Below are 17,878 nucleotides of genomic sequence, written 5' to 3' on the forward strand. Positions count from 1 at the left end.
AGACAGGAAGTAACATATTAATTCCCTTTGCAGTTGTAGTCGCCTATAAAAAAACACGTATTACAGCAAATTGTTGCATAAAAAGGTGTCAGAGTACCACTAATGATTCACTCTTACTAAGAAAGTATAACAAAAAAACATAACAAAAACAAAAAATGACATTGAAAATAAAAACAAACAAAAGAATTTTTATATATTTATAAATGCATTATGTTATGATGATGATTCAGCAAATTATGAATTCAATATGCTGGTCCTTCTCTCTCTCAAAATATGACTTTTTTAAATATGTTCTGATATTACCTTGTGTGTACACCAGTAGCAATTTAAGCAATGGTTGGTTTTTCTGGGAGAAGAGCAACTGTAGTTACAGGGTGGCATTGAAACAATGACAAGTTTGGCATTGAGCCTAAAAGGTGGCCATGTTTCTTGTTAGTCTACCTCCATCAGATGTGACATTAAAGCAGGTAAATTATGAGCAGTTTAATACATTAATAAATCTGCAGTAATCTAACTGTAGCCTATAGTGATATTTTATATTCTGACAGGATTTTCTCTGCTTCATTAAATACTTTCTTTAACATTATCAGATGTGTCCGATTTCACCAACTGCATTTTTTTAAACCAAAATATTGTCAGTGTTCAATAGTGACACACATTCCAAACGTTTGAACCATCGGGTTACCTTATTTGAGTTGAACACTGTATATTGGGCTTGGTGCTGACATGTTTGTTTGTGTATTCTTAAAGTGTAGTTCCTGTGGTAGAATGGCCCCCGAAAGGTACAAAGTGCTATAAGTAAGTGCCATTTAAGTGCTACTAAATTGTTAGTTTCAAAATTTTATTCAAGGTATAGTCAGAAGAGGTGTGTATTTAGATTGAGACGGAAGATGTGTTAACTTTCTGATGTCCGAAAGTTCATGGGGAGCTCGTTCCAACATTTAGGAGCCGTGACAGCAAACAGTTGTGATTTTGATGAGTGTTTAGCTCACAGTGAGTGAGCAACAAGCCGATTGGCCTAAGCAGAGCGGAGTGAGCGGGCTGGTGTGTAACGTTTGACCATGTCCTGGATGTAGACTGGACCCGATCTGTTCACAGCACGGTACACAAGTACTAATGTTTTGAAACGGATATGGGCAGCCACTGGTAACCAGTGAAGGGAGCGGAGTAGTGTGGGTGAATTTCGGTAGGTTCAAAACCAGTTGAGCTGCTGCATTCTGAATGAGCTGCAGAGGTCGGATGACACTAGCATGTATACCTCCCCAGAGGGAGTTACAACAGTCTAGGCGTGAGATGACCAGGGCCTGGACCAGAACCTGCACGTATTCTCCTGATGTTGTGCAGCATGAATCTACAGGAACGTATTGTTGCAGTAATGTTGGCAGTAAGAGAGAGTTAGCTGTCGAGTGTCACACCCAGATTCCTAGCAGTCTGAGTGGGGGTTAACATGGAGTTGTCAAAGTTAATAGTCAGGTCATGGGTGGGAGAGTCTTTCCCTGGGAGGAAAAGTAGTACAGTCTTGTGTTGTGCAATAGTGCTTAAAAAGTGTTACCATAGAATGGTGTGCCTTTAGGCACTCAATAAATTTGGTTATCAAAATAAAATATAAAACATTAATATTTAAAATATTAATATTAAATCATAACTTTAACTGGTTAAAGTTCTTGCGGGGCACCACCCTTCATAGAAGGGAAAAGATAGCCAATTTATTGATTAAGATCAGTCTCATTTAGATCTAGTTCAAATAGAAATCTCAATATTTTACCATTAAAGATTATATAATGAACAATGAAGGTTATTGAGTTCTTAGCAGTGTAACGGTTGGCAAGATTCACTTATGCAATATTAATGACAGAACATTTGTGAAAGAAGAACATTTATTATGAACATAATAAAGTATAAAAACACAAATTACTAAACAATCAAACTAACTAAATAGGAGGTGTGTGCGTGTGTGTGTGAATGTAAATTAGCATGCTAATCCAGAATGGTCCCTAAGATAAGAGCCCCCCCCCCTTCTTCTGAGGTTGCTTTACGGCACAGGGGGAAGGTTCAACTAGGTGAGATGCTATGCGTGTCTGTGTGTATGTTAATCACATAATGATAGAGTCAGGGACAAAGCCTGTGGCGAGCCTAACTATTAACCTTCCTTTAACTTATGGCTACAATGTCACAGCATATATCAAACTTATAAACACACACCGATCAAATAAACAGTCTTGCTTAGCGTAGTATAATTATTAAGCCCAGATTATATTACCAGTCCGAGGGAAAGAGGAAAAGAAGTTGCTGTTCAGTTTGCAGTTCTGTGACGTCTCCTGGCTTTGTGGTCGTAGAGTTCTGCATTCGCGGTTCTGTCGAGCCGTGTGCTCAGATGCTGGTTGAAGTCTTCCTGCAGGACATCGCGTCGACTGGTAGAGCTTGAAGGGCGAGGAGATTTCCTTGAAGAGTGTGGGCAGGGAAGCTGCACCTCTGACCTCCGGTTGTGGGTTGGATAGAGAAGAGAGCTGGATCAGCCAGGCCCCCCCCCCCCCCCCCCTTGGCGATGTAGGAGAAGAGAGGCTGGACAGCCTGCTGGCCGTCGAAGGATTGTAGAAAGACAGAGATCTTGGGGAGACCTCTCCTTATATTGGCCCCGGTGACCTCACAGGTCTTGGACCAGAGTGACCAATAGGAGTTGACCCTGGTGGCTCTTGACACCTTTGTGTGATATTGCCCAGACCCCAGGACATGCAGCATCCTGTTACATCCTCTGGGAGACTGAGTTCCTTGACTTTGTAAGATCAATGGAACCTGTGGCATCTTGGGGGATTGAGTCCACTCCAGCACATGCGGCATGTTTGTTACAAGTTTGACTGAAAGGAGGCCTGTGGTTTGCACAAAAACCATGTCCCAACACTTGTCAAGGTTAATTTTCAGGTAGTGGGCAGTCATTCACTGAGAGATGCAAGTCAGACAGGCAGAGATTCGTGCTGCTACATGTGTTTCAGATTGAGGAAAAGACAGGATTAGTTGGGTGTCATCAGCATAGCTATGGTAGGAAAAGCCAAGGACCCAGGACAAAACCTTGAGGGACCCCAGTAGTGAGAGGAAAAGGTTCAGACACAGATCCCCTCCAAGTGACCCGATAAGTGCGGTCATTAAGGTAGGATGAGAGCAGGGAGAGAGGAGAGCCTGAGACACCCAGGTCCTGAGGGGAGGGAATAAGGATCTGGTGGTTCACTGTGTCAAATGCAGCAGAACGGTGTAGAAGGATAAGGACAGAGGAGAGAGAGGCTGCTCTAGCAGTGTGAAGCTGCTCAGAGACAGCAAGGAGGGCAGTCTCAGTTGAGTGACCTGCCTTGAAACCAGACTGGTGAGGGTCAAGAAGATTATTGTGGTTAAGATAGGAGGAGAGGAGATTAAAGATAGCTTGTGCAAGAGTTTTTGAAAGGGAAGAAGAGAGACAGGTCTGTAGTTCTTTACTTCAGATGGGTCGAGGGTGGGTTTCTTTAGGAGAGGATTTACATTTGCCTCCTTCAGAGAGTTAGGGAAACAGCCTGTTGACAGGGAAGATGGGTGAGAAAAGGAAGAAGGTCAGGAGCGATAAACTGGCGAATGTGAGATGGGATGAGATCGAGGGGGCAGGTGGGCGGGCGGGCGGAGTCACCAAGGTAAGAACTTGATTGGGAGACGGGGGGTGAAAGAGGATAGTGTATGCAAATTAACAGAAAATAAATCAGTAGCAACACGTACAGCAGCATCAATATGTACAATTATAACCTAAACTGCCAATAAGTTGTATTCAGATTAACTTGTACCAGAAGTGATATGTGATATTCCAGCAGGATATGTGATATTTCAAAAGGTCTAACATTTGATTTAAGCCACACTTGCAAAAAGAATTTGGAATATAAGTATCTCAGACATTTATAATACATATCACTTGTAAAATACCAGCAACTGGGGGTTTGTGTGAACACAATGATCAAGCCTCCTATCTCATTTGACGTAATATATCTTTATTTTACAGGGAACAGTAATCAGGAGCAGTGGAAAAATAAACAAGTGGAGAAACAGGTGAATCCAAGAGGATGCGACGAGCCCCTGCACAGGAAAAAAACACATCCCGTATCATGTTTTATTTCTTCATCCATTTATACACCAAAGACAGAATTTGAATAATACTGTTTGGCAATATATGCATCAGATTTAAGAATGAGACCTAGAAGCATTATTCATGCAGTATAAATGCATTATGATCAAGATAAAAAGGCGCTCACATACCAGCATGTTGGGTTATTCCAGTCCATTTCTAACTTTGTATTCATGCACGTCTGTGATGTGCTGCCTGAAGAGCTGCAGGTAGAAGACAATGCCACAAGGAATTTAATGTTTCATCTGGTTCCAACACATCATTATTCATACTTATATTTCCATCATAATTCACAAATCTTTACTGTCTTCCTGTTCTACATCACTGAGTGTTTGTCTTCAGTGTGGTTGCAGATTTCAAAAAGGACTAAATGGAGGCATCTGCCTCTGTCTTTTTGTCTCTTGTCTCACTTATTGATTCAAACTTTATATGAGAATTGTTGAGGACACAGGCAAATGCAGTGTTGATTGTGTCTCTAGGTCAAGCTGTTCTTGGCTGGGGTCCAACATCAATGTAACGATTACATCTTTGCTTCGTCATTGTAAATTTGGATTACGTTGTTGCAAGGATGTGCAACAACGTTAAAGCATAGATTCCCCAGAAAATAAGCTACAAAACTCTCAGGATCATTTGAGGCCTATAGTAGGCGGCAGGATTCATGGTTATGGTTCACTTGTCAAAGGATTACATTACATTGGTAACTTGTTTTCCATACCTAACTTGCTCCAGAGCTTATTATCAGAGGATCAGACCGAAAACTGGCGATGATCGACTCTTACTCTGTCAGTGCAGCTCAGAACAACATGATAAATGTTGACAACCTTGAACCATCCTATCATGAATGGGATGGTCAAAATATTAGGAACACATCTCAGTATAACCTAGTGCAGTTCAACAGCTACACAAACTGCAGTTTAAAAGACAGATTTAAAATGATTGAAGATTGCTGTTCATTGCTGCCCTCTCCTGGGTGAGATAATGCTAGACGCTCTGAGAGACAGTTGGTGCTAAACCACTATGTAGTATGATTCAGGAAAAAAGGTATATTATCAAAAAAGTATAATAATTAGGTATGTAAAGGTAAATTATGGCATGTTTGAAGTATGGACAGAGTAAACTGAGAGAAACCCTGGAAAACATCATGCATTGAGCTCTGCAATTAATATGTTTAGTACAATGCATGTCGAAATCACTCTAAAATTGCTTACTGCACTTCCTCAGGCCATTCAAAATACAAATGCTAAGTGTTATTAAGCTAAATGGTTCTTGAGATATGTGTTCCAGATACAGACAAACAGAGATTCCTGGAATTAGTATATCAGGTGTATAGCTGAGTATATGTTATCATTTACCAGGCCCCAAAGGAAAACCGAACTTCCAATGGCAAGTCCAACTCGCAGCCAGTTGGGGTTGACAGTGTCCGGCTTGCTGCTCGTGAACATGGACCTGCATCCAACTGAAAAAGAACACCACAACAGCATGAATATCATACAGACTATAATGAAAATAGAGATTAACCCTAACCCTACGTATACTGGATAGTGACGGGCAATAAAACCGTATCAATAATTATCACCATAACATTTCCATCAATAGAACAATAGTATAGCTTCAATATAGACATATCAATATAATGCTTATGCATTGTCAGTACATGACACAGCCATGAAGGGGAACATCATAATACATCAGTAAGATGTGATATGAATGAACCACTGTGAAACTGGGGTCCCATGTGATTGGCCTGACTGTTCTTCCATATTAAATCTCAATGGGTACGAGTTATCCACAGCTCTGAGTAGCAAAGTGGGCTGTTTGACTCCAATGCTACAGCAATGCTAAGCTAAGGTCAGGCTTAGAAATAACAACAACGACGTCATTGAGATAGAACACACACTCTTAGGAAAACTGCAACTATGCGAAAATGATTATTATATCAACTCACCTCTGCTGTCTAGAGCAGCTCTAAGTAAAAACCGGTTGAAAACCATTTTGGCTGAAAAACAGACCCCTGCGTACCGATGGTCGATCCTGCAGCTCCGCGGTCGATTAACCTTCCTTGAAAGGCTTAGTAGATGATTCAGAGATCACAGATAAATCGAGCGGCCACTCGGGAGTACGAGGTTTATTTATGTATTTTATATTAACAAAAGCCCGTTATTTAATGACAGTTGTGAAATATAACTAAACATTTACATTAATTCCTTCTTTGAAGCGAGTGTATCTCATGTAACTTGGTTTGATATAAGTCATGCCTCTAAATGAAATCCAAGCATGAATAATATAAATATTGCCCCCAAAATGTTTGTCTGCAAACATAATTATAATTGTATCCACTAGAGCTTTAACTAAACATTTTTACAATGTCTTAATATCGTTGTATTTTATTCAATTATAATGTTATTTACACTTCAATTTATTTTATTTGTATTTCTTAGGAAACATGGGGGCACTGGTATTTATATCTAAACCTAGAAAAGTTGTGTTTTTGTGATTAAATGTATCATAGAATAAATCACCGAGGCTAGGTACCATCTGTCCTCCGAGTTCTCTCTGACAGTGACAGACACGCAGACTCAGAGCAGCCTGGCATGCACGTCGGCCATTTTGCTCGGAAGGGGGCCTCGGCTTCAACACGTGAGAGAGGAGCAAGAAGAGACAGAGACAAACCAGGACCCCTGACTCCTGAAGGATATTATTCATGTGTGGAGCGACGGAGGCGTAGGAAGCCAGCACCATGCCCTCAATCAGCCTCCCGCCGAAGGAGAATGCCCTCTTCAAGAGGATCTTGGTAGGCTACATGCCTGAGTTAACGTTAGCTTGCAGGCTAAAGCTAAGGTGGCCAAGTAGCCACCAGTTGTGACAAGTAGCGAGGGAGTTGCTCGTGAATTAACCAACCCTATCCAGTGCATCAAACTCATTGTAACCACCATTTCTCTGTTAGTAAGCAGTAGTTGTAGCAGTGGTGTTAATAGAGCAGAAGGGGGGGTAGCAAACTGACATGTGTTGTCCTAGCTGTGCTTTGGCCTTGTTTCATCTGAAGTGTGTGAGTCACAAAGCTGCTTGACACATGACAGCCACACACAACTTGGCTGGAGATAACTCGGTAGTTAAGCAGTACTTCATACCTTCAGCCTGAAAACGTGTCGGGGAAGTTTATTCATATCTGTCCCGTGTATCCCACAGAAATGGGTGTCGTTATTACAAGTGTAAAGTCAGGCAGGTACCGTCCATCTAAACTTAATGCCCTTAATTAGGAATGTTATGTTGATCTGATGCTCTTTTTTGACATGATTGGAAACAAATTAAATTTGACAAATATTGAACACTAACACTGTGACGGTCACTTCTATACTGAGGCATTGCTTTAATAGATCACACTTTTAGTTGGTGAGTTCCAACGTGGGCAGTGAGCAGGGTTTGAGTCCCCGGTGTCTGCGCTCTGGCCACTCTGATTCAATCTCATCAGCAGCCCTCCATCATGTGCACTGCTCTCTCACCTGATGCTTCCCTCATTTACCTCAGGGCCACAGTCTCTTCTGATGCTTTTTCCTGCACTCTAACCCGACTCTCAGAGGATCAAGATGACAGACGGTTGGCCTCAGACGCCCCATGTAAAATCTGCACTGTCTTCTGTTGCAGAGATGTTACGAGCACAAGCAGTACAGAAATGGCCTGAAGTTCTGCAAACAGATCCTGGGCAACCCAAAATTTGCAGAGCATGGAGGTAAGAGAAGAGCTACTTGTTTACTGTTAATAAACTGCTGAGGACACTGTGAGAAACATAATGCTTCACTGTCGCCTTGTTCCTGCTGTGTTTGAGTAGAGAGTAAACGAGTGGTTACACAACGTTACTATTAAATAAGCTTATATCTATCTTCACTGACTAATGTTACTTTATGTATGATCATCTATGCAAGTTAGGCTGCTGCTCACCTTATCCATTATTTGCTACCTGCTAATCTGAGTTGATGGTTCCATAATCCAGAGTTGGTGGCAAACATCTATAATTCTGCTCTTTTCTGTTATTAGCTTGGCGATGCGCCGCTGGATCAAAAATATATCAGCTCGATCTAGCTCATTTCTAGATTGAAATGATCCTCAGCCAAGTGCATTTCAACGTGGAACAAGGACTGCAGATTTTGTCCCCCATTACTTACAGTGTAGTAGCATTCTCTTGGAAAAAGCCTCAGTCCCATTGTGGAGAGTAGGAATACACACAGCAACCAAGACCTACTCTCAAATACGTGTTCATCTGGGTTTAAGACCCACAATTAATTTCCGTTTCTTATAAGGATAGGGACAGTACAGTGTCATACTGGTCATTCTCTGATATATTATATTTAAATTGAGTTTATCAACATAGTCCATGTCATTCTTGATAATTCTAATCAACCTGGATTTTCTCTTTATGTCTTACTCCTCCCCACCCCTCCTCCCCTCTTTTCCAGAGACTCTGGCCATGAAGGGTTTAACCCTCAACTGTATTGGAAAAAAGGAGGAGGCCTATGAGCTGGTGAGACGAGGCCTGCGCAATGACCTTAAGAGTCATGTCTGTATCTTTTCATCACTCCTCCAGCTCTCCCAGCTTTCATGTTATACATTTCCACATAACAGTTTGTTAGAACTTACTGCTGAAAAAAACCTTTGACATTGCACGTTTGGCAATCTTCTTCATTGTAAAAAATAGGATTTTGATCCATTTCTTACTGAAGGCATGAATAAAGCAGACCAATAGGCCCTCAAGGAATGGGAATAATTTAAATAATGTCAAAGTAAATAGTAGATAAGAGGAAGACAGACTATGTAATGAAAAAAACTAATGAACACATGCTGTTGGGAGGTTAACATTGTCTTGATAATGGATGGTCGCTCTAACCGTTATCATCCAGATATCATCAGCACAACCCTAGTTTGCAGGATTGCTATCAACTCCAGGTATTGGCTGTTGTTATTGTGTTTTGTGTGTTTTTTCCTGAACTCACCCCACCAGGCTGGCATGTGTATGGCCTGCTACAACGCTCGGACAAAAAGTACGATGAGGCCATTAAGTGTTACCGCAACGCTCTGAAGTGGGACAAGGACAACCTGCAGATCCTACGAGACCTCTCCCTGCTGCAGATCCAGATGAGAGACCTAGAGGGATACAGGGTGAGGATCACCTCACAGAGATTAGTGTAAAAAGCGTTGAGATAAAAAAGACTGGATAGAGGGCAACAGGATCAGAATGGACAAATCGGGTCGGGATGCACAACTGTGGTCAGACAGAGATTCATCCTTCTGCACAAGATGGCAAAGATAGATTGGGAAGATCGACACAGGAGAGCCTAAGAGCTGACGAACTTGAAAATGTATCATAAATAACTGCCTGTAATTTGGTGTATTGTGATGTTTGTCTCTCTGCAGGAGACTCGGTACCAGCTGCTGCAGCTCCGTCCTGCCCAGCGCGCCTCCTGGATTGGATATGCTGTGGCCTATCACCTGTTAGAGGACTTTGAGATGGCTGCCAAGATCGTGGAGGAATTCCGCAAAACACAACAGGTAGGAAAAAGTGGTATACTGCTAAGCAGAACCGAGGAGATTTCTTTAAACATAATTCAAGGCAAATATCAGATCCACTCTTACACAGATAGAAAGAAGACAAGAGAGGTCCGATGCTGTTGTCGATGTGCTGTAAACCAAGACACATTATGTCCTGCCTGCTTCAGAGAATCTCCTGCTGCCTTGTTCATATGTGAAAGGCAAACTCTGGCGCTCGTGTCTGAAAACGACTAGTGTTTCCAAATTCTGAGGGGTGAATTAACATTCTATAGTATATGGTTTCGACAAAAATAAACAGTCTCACAATACTTGGCCCTTTTAGCGATGACACAAACTGATAATGTGACATGCTCCAGAAGTACAGCTTAATAGTGAATTCACACTAAAGCTAATGTGAATTTTTCACGTAATGAGATTGCATACAAAATCAAAGCAAAGTTGTAAAAAGATAAACATTTCACGTCTCCCACATGGGTGATGCGAATGGTGTTGAAATATTTGAAATTTTCTCACCTGTAGAAGGCTGTGAAATATCCAGAGGTGTGTGCTCCATGGAATGGTCTTGTTGACTCAAAAAAAACATTGTTTTCTCTGGGGTTTCCACAAAATTTACAACACAATAACTCTAACAAACAAATTATCCTGTAAATAGTCAAAGAAGTAAAAAAAAACTATTCTACAAGAATGACTTAACTCACCCGTTTCTTTTACCCTTTTCATTTCTGTGTGTGCCTGCATGAATGTGTGTGTCAGACCTCTCCAGACAAGGTGGACTATGAGTACAGTGAGCTGTTGCTGTATCAGAACCAGGTTCTGAGGGAGGCCAGTCTCCACAAGGAGGCTCTTGATCACCTCAACAACTATGAAAAACAGATCTGTGACAAACTGGCTGTGGAAGAGACAAGAGGTGAGCTGATTTGTTGTGTGTCATACAGCAAAACTATGTGTGTATGTGGGATGTCCCGAAGAGCATTAATCCATCTGTGTGTATTGGTGTGTGTAGGAGAACTGATGTTGAGGCTGGATAGGCCAGAGGAGGCTTTAGAGGTCTACAGGAGACTCCAGGAGAGGAACCCTGAGAACTGGGCCTATTACCAGGGCCTGGAAAAAGCCTTAAAGCCAGGTGAGCACTTTCCTCATGCAACACTGTGTGCTTCCACTTGATTCTTGTAAATTTGTCACTTGTTGTTGCATTTTTAGGAGGTGCAGTCTGCACTGGACACCAGAATACCACACACCTGCACAACTGATTCCAATCAGATCACTGTTTGCACGTCATCGCACCTACATTTCATCATCTTTATTGGTGATCAAGATGACTTCAGTTTGACTGAGGATGTTATACGCATATGATATATTTTCTCCTCACACTAAGTGTGTATGTGTGTGTGTGCGTGTTTGTGTGTGTTTCTCCAGGCAGTATAGAGGAGCGACAGAAGATTTATGAGGAATCGTGGATAAAGTTTCCTAAAGGCCTGGTTCCACGAAGGCTGCCTCTTAGTTTCCTCACAGGTAAACATTGACCATCCTGTAGCACCACCATATGGACTGTGTGACAGCAGTGATATAATGAGCTGTAAAAATATTTAGTCTCAGATGACTAACGTGTACATAGTGAGAATTCCATCTGCTGATAAAGGCCATGAGATATGATTGAAAGCTCTAGAAGTGCTCTCAGTGAATAGCTACATAGCCGTTATACTCCAAGTAGCAAAAGACATGTTTTTGGGTTCAATGTATTATGAAGTAAGTGTTGATTGCAGCATCTAATGGCTAATGAATGACACCATTCATGTTTAGATGGTGCAGCTATGCTGAAGTAAAATAACGTTCTCTTCATGTCACAGTTGTTTGATGTGGATCAAACGTACAAGTGTGTCTTTTGTTTACCTTTACTGTGTGTTGTGCTGGCCAGGGGAGAAGTTTTGTGAATGTCTGGACAGCTACCTGAGGATGAACTTTAGTAAAGGCTGCCCGCCCGTTTTCACTACCCTCAAATCCCTCTACACTGACAAAGAAAAGGTAAGCAAAATGAAAGTAAAAACTTTGGCTCCACATTTAAATCCCAGTCCCTCATGGTCTGAAACACATAAACAATTATACTTGTTTTTTTCTCATGCAGGTTACACTCATTGAGGATTTAGTAGTTGGCTATGAAAGCTGTTTAAAAAGCTGTCGGATGTTTAGTAAAAATGGTAAGTGATGCTTGCTTTTGAGTGTATTTGTAACACCAAACCATCTAAAACAGATACAGAGATTAACATTTGTGTATCTGTCCTGTAAATCCACACACTCATTGTTCCTGACGTGAAATGTGTGTACAGATAATGGAAAGGAAGAGCCCCCTACCACCCTGTTGTGGGTACAATATTTCCTGGCACAGCACTTTGACTTCATTGGACAATCCAGCCTTGCTCTGGAGTACATCAATACTGCCATTGACAGCACACCAACACTCATCGAGCTCTTCCTCATAAAGGCAAAGATCTACAAGGTTACTACAATCTCACACATGAATTGCACACATTTTCTTACCGTTTCTGGTGTTTAAACGTTCACCATCTTCAAAAATGTGCCCCTGGATCCGCAGCACGCAGGCAACGTAAAGGAAGCGGCTCGATGGATGGATGAGGCTCAGGCCCTGGACACAGCCGACCGCTTCATTAACTCTAAGTGTGCAAAGTACATGCTGAAAGCCAGCCTAATCAAAGAAGCAGAGGAAATGTGCTCCAAGTTCACACGGGTAAGTGTGTGATTGTTTGAAATATTTATTTTAAAATCATTTTGATTCAATTCAATTTTATTTGTTTAACGCCAAATCGTTATATCCATTATCTCAAGATGGATAGTTTTGAGACTGTGTCTGTGAATGGAATCAAGGTTTTTCTCTCCCCTGTAATTAACACTGTAAGTAGAGCTGTGCATAGCTCCCTGGGTGTCTGCCCTGGACCTGGAGGCGCCTTCTCCCTCAGGCTGTGGAGCTGTACGTCATATCAGCATCCATAGCCAGGGACTGTTCATGGTTATTTATCGCAAGTGATATCGTTATTGCAATATTAAACAAGGTTTAACCCCATCCAAATGATATATACAGCCTACATGAATGAACACAAGCAAACAAGAAAACAATTGTAACATAAACTACAATTTAGTTGAGCATGTAAATAATGAGCATAAATGACATTGTAAGTCTGGCATTTCATGGTGATGAAGCTCAAATCCAGGATCAGCCTGCACACTACTGGTAGCCTCACAGAATAATCAGAATAACCCTCTGGAGTGACAAATTTATCACCATCATTGTTCCAGCCCATTTTTACCACTCAAGCCTGGGACCACTGGCTCAGATAGAGTTGCTCTTTATTCACAAAAAAGTATCTGTATTGTAATTCATGAGTTGGTAATCAAATCAAGATTTTGATATAGTGACAACACTACAATCAACACTAACACTAATGAGAAATTATAAGGACCTGAACAGTACTGAAGTTTACTTTGTGTTGGTTGATCCGCTTTTTAGTTCATGAAGCAAGTATGTAAACTGGTGCACACGTAGTTACATGTCATTTATCTGACGCTTTTATCCAAAGCGACTTACATTTTTAGAACACTCAGCATTTATGAGGGGCCATTTGGGGGTTCAGTATCTTGCCAAGGACACTTAGGCATGCAGATGGGATAGAGTGGGATTCGAACCGACAACCTTCTTGTTGCAGAGCCCCCGCTCTATCCCCTAGGCCACGCTCTCCCCCCCATAGTTGATCTGCTACACACAACACATAAATTAATAACTAAAAACATGTGGTTGTCAGTTTTTGTTAGTAAAAGACCCACACACACCCACACAAAGGCAGCAGACAGGAGAGAACTACTTCTCACAGATAATCACACAACTTCATTGTCGCAGAAGAAGCGATGCCCCGTTTATCCAGGAAAATAAATATGAACTCTGCAGGATTTTTTAAAGACCAGCTAGAAGTGTGAGTGTCTGTGAAAGCTTTTCCTGGTGCATCTTGACTCCTGCTCTACATGATGATGTCGGTGTGTTTTTGGCGTAGGAGGGGACCTCTGCAGTGGAGAACCTAAATGAGATGCAGTGCATGTGGTTCCAGACTGAGTGTGCCTTGGCCTACAAGGCCATGAACAAGTATGGAGAGGCTCTGAAGAAGTGTCACGAGATTGAGAGGGTGAGTCTCTACAAGAATCATCTATCAACACTGTCTATATTTGACTACTTACAGTGCTGTTTATTTAGGTCTGACTCTTATATACAGCTTGACAGCTCTGTTGCCTTCTGCTCGATCGTATATGTTGGAGCAATTTTCTCCCTGTCACTTGAATGAGAGGAAAGATGATACTACTTCTCTATATTGGTCTGTTATAGAGACCAATAGAGTCCACTTCTGCTGTATGCTGTTGGCTCGACTTTGGTTTACTTATATGGGATCAATTCACTTATATGGGATAAATTCATAGGACAAATCAGATGGTGGAAACAATCTGAATCCAAGCTACTATCAGAGGTCAAATAAGCTATTCAAGCCATCGATCAAAATTCAGGTTTAAGCAGTAAGAACATTTGATTTGAATTAAAAAATACATCCAGAAATATTCAAGTGATTCCTTAGAAACTAATGGACTTCTGTTTTCCTTGCTTTGGAACTTTTGTATGAAATTTATTCAAATCAAAATTAAGTGGTAAAAACTAAAATGTCACTTCTTACACCTGCATACCTAAAGAAAGTGTTATTCCTATTTCTTCTCTCTCTCCTCCTCCTCATCAGCATTTTGTGGAGATCACAGATGACCAGTTTGACTTCCACACCTACTGCATGAGGAAGATGACGTTACGTTCCTACGTGGACCTGCTGAAGCTGGAGGACATCCTGCGGCAGCATCCCTTCTTCTACAAAGCTGCTCGAACAGCCATCCAGATCTACTTGGCCCTACATGACAAGCCTCTGACTGACGACAACAAGGAGAGCCAGGCAGACAACGGTCAGACTGTGTGTGTGACTGTGTGTGTGTTTGTGCGTATAGTTTTTAGTCAACATGTGATTTCATGTTTTCATAATGTTTAGAAAAGTTACTGATTGTCTTGAGATCAGAATGTAGATAGATGACAGGAAAGAGGACAAAGACATATGGAGGGAAATTCAACTACTCTGGTCAGAAACCCGCCGTCATCATGCTGTTTAGCTTTTTCTTATTTCCATGAAGTTCTTGGCCCAACAGATTTTAAAGTGGAATGCACAGAAATTATGTTGAGTTACTACTTTATTTCCTGTGTTCTCAAGTTCCAGGAATCTGCAGTGGGTCAATTGGCTACAGTAGTGTCTTAAAAGTAGCACTGTTATAAGAAAATAAGTAACAATGCCTTTCAACATTCTGCCCTCTGTAGAGAACCTTACAGACAAGGAGCTCAAGAAGCAGAGAAACAAACAGCGACGAGCCCAGAAGAAGGCCCAGCTGGAGGAGGAAAAGAAGATTGCTGAGAAGGAGAAGCAGCTGAAGAACCAGAAAAAGAAGAAGGAGGATGATGATGAGGAGATAGGTGGGCCAAAAGAGGAGTTAATACCAGACAAACTGGCCAAGGTGGGCTCACATTCACCAGCTCTTTCAGAAGCTATGCTGTGTAAATGCACATGCTTAGTTCAATAGTGGGAAATGTTTAACTTGTTTTACCAGACGGAGACTCCTCTGGAGGAGGCAGTGAAGTTCTTGATCCCTCTAAAGAACTTGGTGCGCAACAAAATTGAGACTCACCTCCTGGCCTTTGAGATCTACTTCAGGAAAGGTCAGTTGTGTACTGAGAGCTTTAAAACATACTGCTATGATCAGGAAAAAACATGAGTTTCCACCTTTACCTATTCCAACTAATTTCATGTTTGATTCTCTTCTCTCCTCCAGAGAAGTATCTGTTGATGCTTCAGTCGATAAAGGGAGCTGTAACCATAGAACCTTCCAACCCGTGGCTGCACCAGTGTCTAGTGCGCTTCTTCAAAGGAGGTGAGCATAAGGGGAAACACTGTACACCTAGTAGGGCTGTGGTGTGTGGATTATTTTTGGCACAGTAATAAAGCAACATATTATTGCATGGTCCCTCCTGACTGTTGGTGCTCTGCCTGGTGCAGTGGAGCTATGCATGGTTCCCTGGGCTTGGTACCCCACTGGTTATGAGCTCAATCCTGCGGAAGCATCTTGTGCAGTATTGCGATAATGCTGTTACTTTCACAGCCCTAACGCCTAGTTGAAATGCTGTTGTTATCGGTAAAGTTCATCTGCAATAGATAATCAAACTTGGTGAACAAATGTTAAAACAGGAACTATGTCTGGAAGTTTATCTGTCCCTCACAACAGGGTCTCTTGTTTATCAGCTCCACTGCTCTGAATGCATGTCGGTACTTATATAAACTTCAGTGCTGCAGTGCCATTTCTGTCAGCTTTATACATTTTGCAGCCAACCATCTTCTCTGAAGGTTTTTATGTAAAGTGTTCCCACACTGTTGACAACTTGTCTTTGTCTCTCTAGAGGAGACAACCAGGTCAAGTGAGCGACACAAGGCATATCATTGGCTCAATTACTGCTGGCACCGCAGGAGGCGGTGCCACAGTGTATTCATTCTAAAAGATACGAGTTTTTGATTTTTGAAGATTTTTTTTTAAAGATTGATTGGGTTTTGTGCAGTGAGTGAGGGATCAGACTTGGCCGAGGCGGTGAGGACGGTGTTGAAGCAGGAGATCTCCAGATTGTTTGGGGTGAACAACCCCCAGAGCTTCAACAAGAGCTATCTGAGCCAACACTCCAACTCCATCCCACATCGACTGGCTGGTACGTAACATGCACACACGCTAGTGACATCTGACAGCAGAGATCTGATCACAGGAGACACATTCAGGACGCACTTTATTGCCAGGTGTGAATAGATGAATTTAATACGGTGATCGAACCTCAATATTGTTATTATCAGATGTTATCAGGGCCAAGATGCTGTCACAGTGCCATGGCCTCTCGTCCAACATGTAAAATCGCTGTCAGTAAAAGGTGTGTCTGTGTTTCCAGCTGCTAAGATGATGGTCTACCTGGAGCCCTCCTCTGATAAAATGGCATGTGAGATTGCCATGGCCTTGGATGAGTCATTGTCTGGAAGAAGCTCCCAGGTAAAGGATTAATGAAATATTAAATAGCCTACACGTATGTCTGCACATTGACTTAGCCAAATAAGAAGCTTTATCAGCTAATAAAAATTTTGATGTTACTCAGTAAATTTTTAATGGTCCACCTTCCCTTAATAGTATCCATAGAATGGAATGGTTTTGTGGCCACCACAGGTTTCCATGGGGATCTACCACCGGTTTGGCCTAAAGCCAAGCTGGCTAACCCACTGATCTCATTTCACTGTTCAAGTTCCTGATACAGTTGAGAACATGTCCAAATGAATTGTGATGAACTGTGGTGTGTGTACTGCAGGTCTGTACTGAGGTGCTGGAGGCTTTGCGTGGGGGGCAGCTGGGCGAGGGTCAGAAGAAGGCTGCTGAGACTTACCGAGCCGCCTGCCATAAGATCTACCCCTACAGCTTGGCTTTTATGCCTCCTGGTTACCAAGACAACAGCACCACAGTCAGCACCAATGGCGACCTTTCGGCAGGAGAACACGATGACATGGTAAACGAAATGTGAGGCCGCTCAAGAGGAATGGAGGAGAAGGAAGAGGAGGTGTGAACACGCTGCCAGACGCCTTAGTCCGCCAACACACCACTTTCCCCATCCCCACCCCTCCAGCTCCTGGGCCTTGGCTGCTGAGACTCGCCCCCCCCCCCCCCCCCCCCCCCCACACTGCACTGATCCGGATGGACTGATCACCACAGGAGAGACAGACAAGGGAGCTGGCACATGCAAGAAGGCAATGCCCACTTAACTTTTTTTAAACAATAAAAAAGGCCCTGTCCACTGTTTGTTCTGTAATGGAAAGAAACAACAGAAAAATATGATATGCAGAGACAACGAGGATGGTAGGAGAAGTGGACATTGGCTGGCTCTGATGGCTTCTGTAAACACAGATTAGGTTTTCTATAACTGTGTTTTCATGCCATGTCTTTCTTGTAGGTGCATCTGCTTCTCACGTTTTTAAAAGTAATTTATATATTACAAACTGACAAATGGATTAATAAAGCAATGTTTGCAAAACTTAACGGTTAAAT

General features: G+C 42.1%; 2 protein-coding genes across 2 annotated transcripts; one reads left to right on the forward strand and one right to left on the reverse strand.

The window, feature by feature from the left end:
• Positions 1-3,979: 3,979 nt before the first annotated feature.
• On the reverse strand, positions 3,980-6,588 carry ndufc1 (NADH:ubiquinone oxidoreductase subunit C1). The gene is made up of 4 exons (XM_062393728.1): positions 6,081-6,588; positions 5,488-5,591; positions 4,267-4,338; positions 3,980-4,086 (listed from the first exon to the last, which is right to left on the reverse strand). The coding sequence occupies exons 1-3, from the start codon at positions 6,124-6,126 to the stop codon at positions 4,279-4,281; spliced, it is 210 nt and encodes a 69-aa protein (XP_062249712.1). The 5' UTR covers positions 6,127-6,588; the 3' UTR covers positions 3,980-4,086; positions 4,267-4,278.
• Positions 6,589-6,725: 137 nt separating this feature from the next.
• LOC133958765 (N-alpha-acetyltransferase 15, NatA auxiliary subunit-like) lies at positions 6,726-17,869 on the forward strand. Its single transcript, XM_062393726.1, has 20 exons — positions 6,726-6,926; positions 7,778-7,862; positions 8,587-8,691; positions 9,129-9,286; positions 9,542-9,676; positions 10,430-10,583; positions 10,680-10,799; positions 11,093-11,188; positions 11,592-11,698; positions 11,799-11,871; positions 12,001-12,170; positions 12,267-12,419; positions 13,735-13,863; positions 14,461-14,674; positions 15,078-15,271; positions 15,365-15,473; positions 15,587-15,685; positions 16,365-16,508; positions 16,740-16,837; positions 17,148-17,869. The coding sequence occupies exons 1-20, from the start codon at positions 6,873-6,875 to the stop codon at positions 17,355-17,357; spliced, it is 2,607 nt and encodes an 868-aa protein (XP_062249710.1). The 5' UTR covers positions 6,726-6,872; the 3' UTR covers positions 17,358-17,869.
• Positions 17,870-17,878: the final 9 nt, after the last annotated feature.

The sequence above is a fragment of the Platichthys flesus genome, chromosome 8, assembly GCF_949316205.1.
Source record: "Platichthys flesus chromosome 8, fPlaFle2.1, whole genome shotgun sequence".
In the NCBI taxonomy this organism is placed as follows: Eukaryota; Metazoa; Chordata; class Actinopteri; order Pleuronectiformes; family Pleuronectidae; genus Platichthys; species Platichthys flesus.

Excerpts from the sequence above, each read along its gene's own strand:
- LOC133958765 (XM_062393726.1), top strand. The coding sequence starts at position 6,873 with ATGCCCTCAATCAGCCTCCCGCCGAAGGAGAATGCCCTCTTCAAGAGG. Across the intron at positions 12,171-12,266 it reads TAAAGGCAAAGATCTACAAG|CACGCAGGCAACGTAAAGGA; the intron begins GTTACTACAATC and ends CTGGATCCGCAG. Across the intron at positions 16,509-16,739 it reads CATCCCACATCGACTGGCTG|CTGCTAAGATGATGGTCTAC; the intron begins GTACGTAACATG and ends CTGTGTTTCCAG.
- ndufc1 (XM_062393728.1), bottom strand. The coding sequence starts at position 6,126 with ATGGTTTTCAACCGGTTTTTACTTAGAGCTGCTCTAGACAGCAGAG. Across the intron at positions 5,592-6,080 it reads AGCTGCTCTAGACAGCAGAG|TTGGATGCAGGTCCATGTTC; the intron begins GTGAGTTGATAT and ends GTTCTTTTTCAG. Across the intron at positions 4,339-5,487 it reads CGGTTTTCCTTTGGGGCCTG|CTCTTCAGGCAGCACATCAC; the intron begins GTAAATGATAAC and ends TTCTACCTGCAG.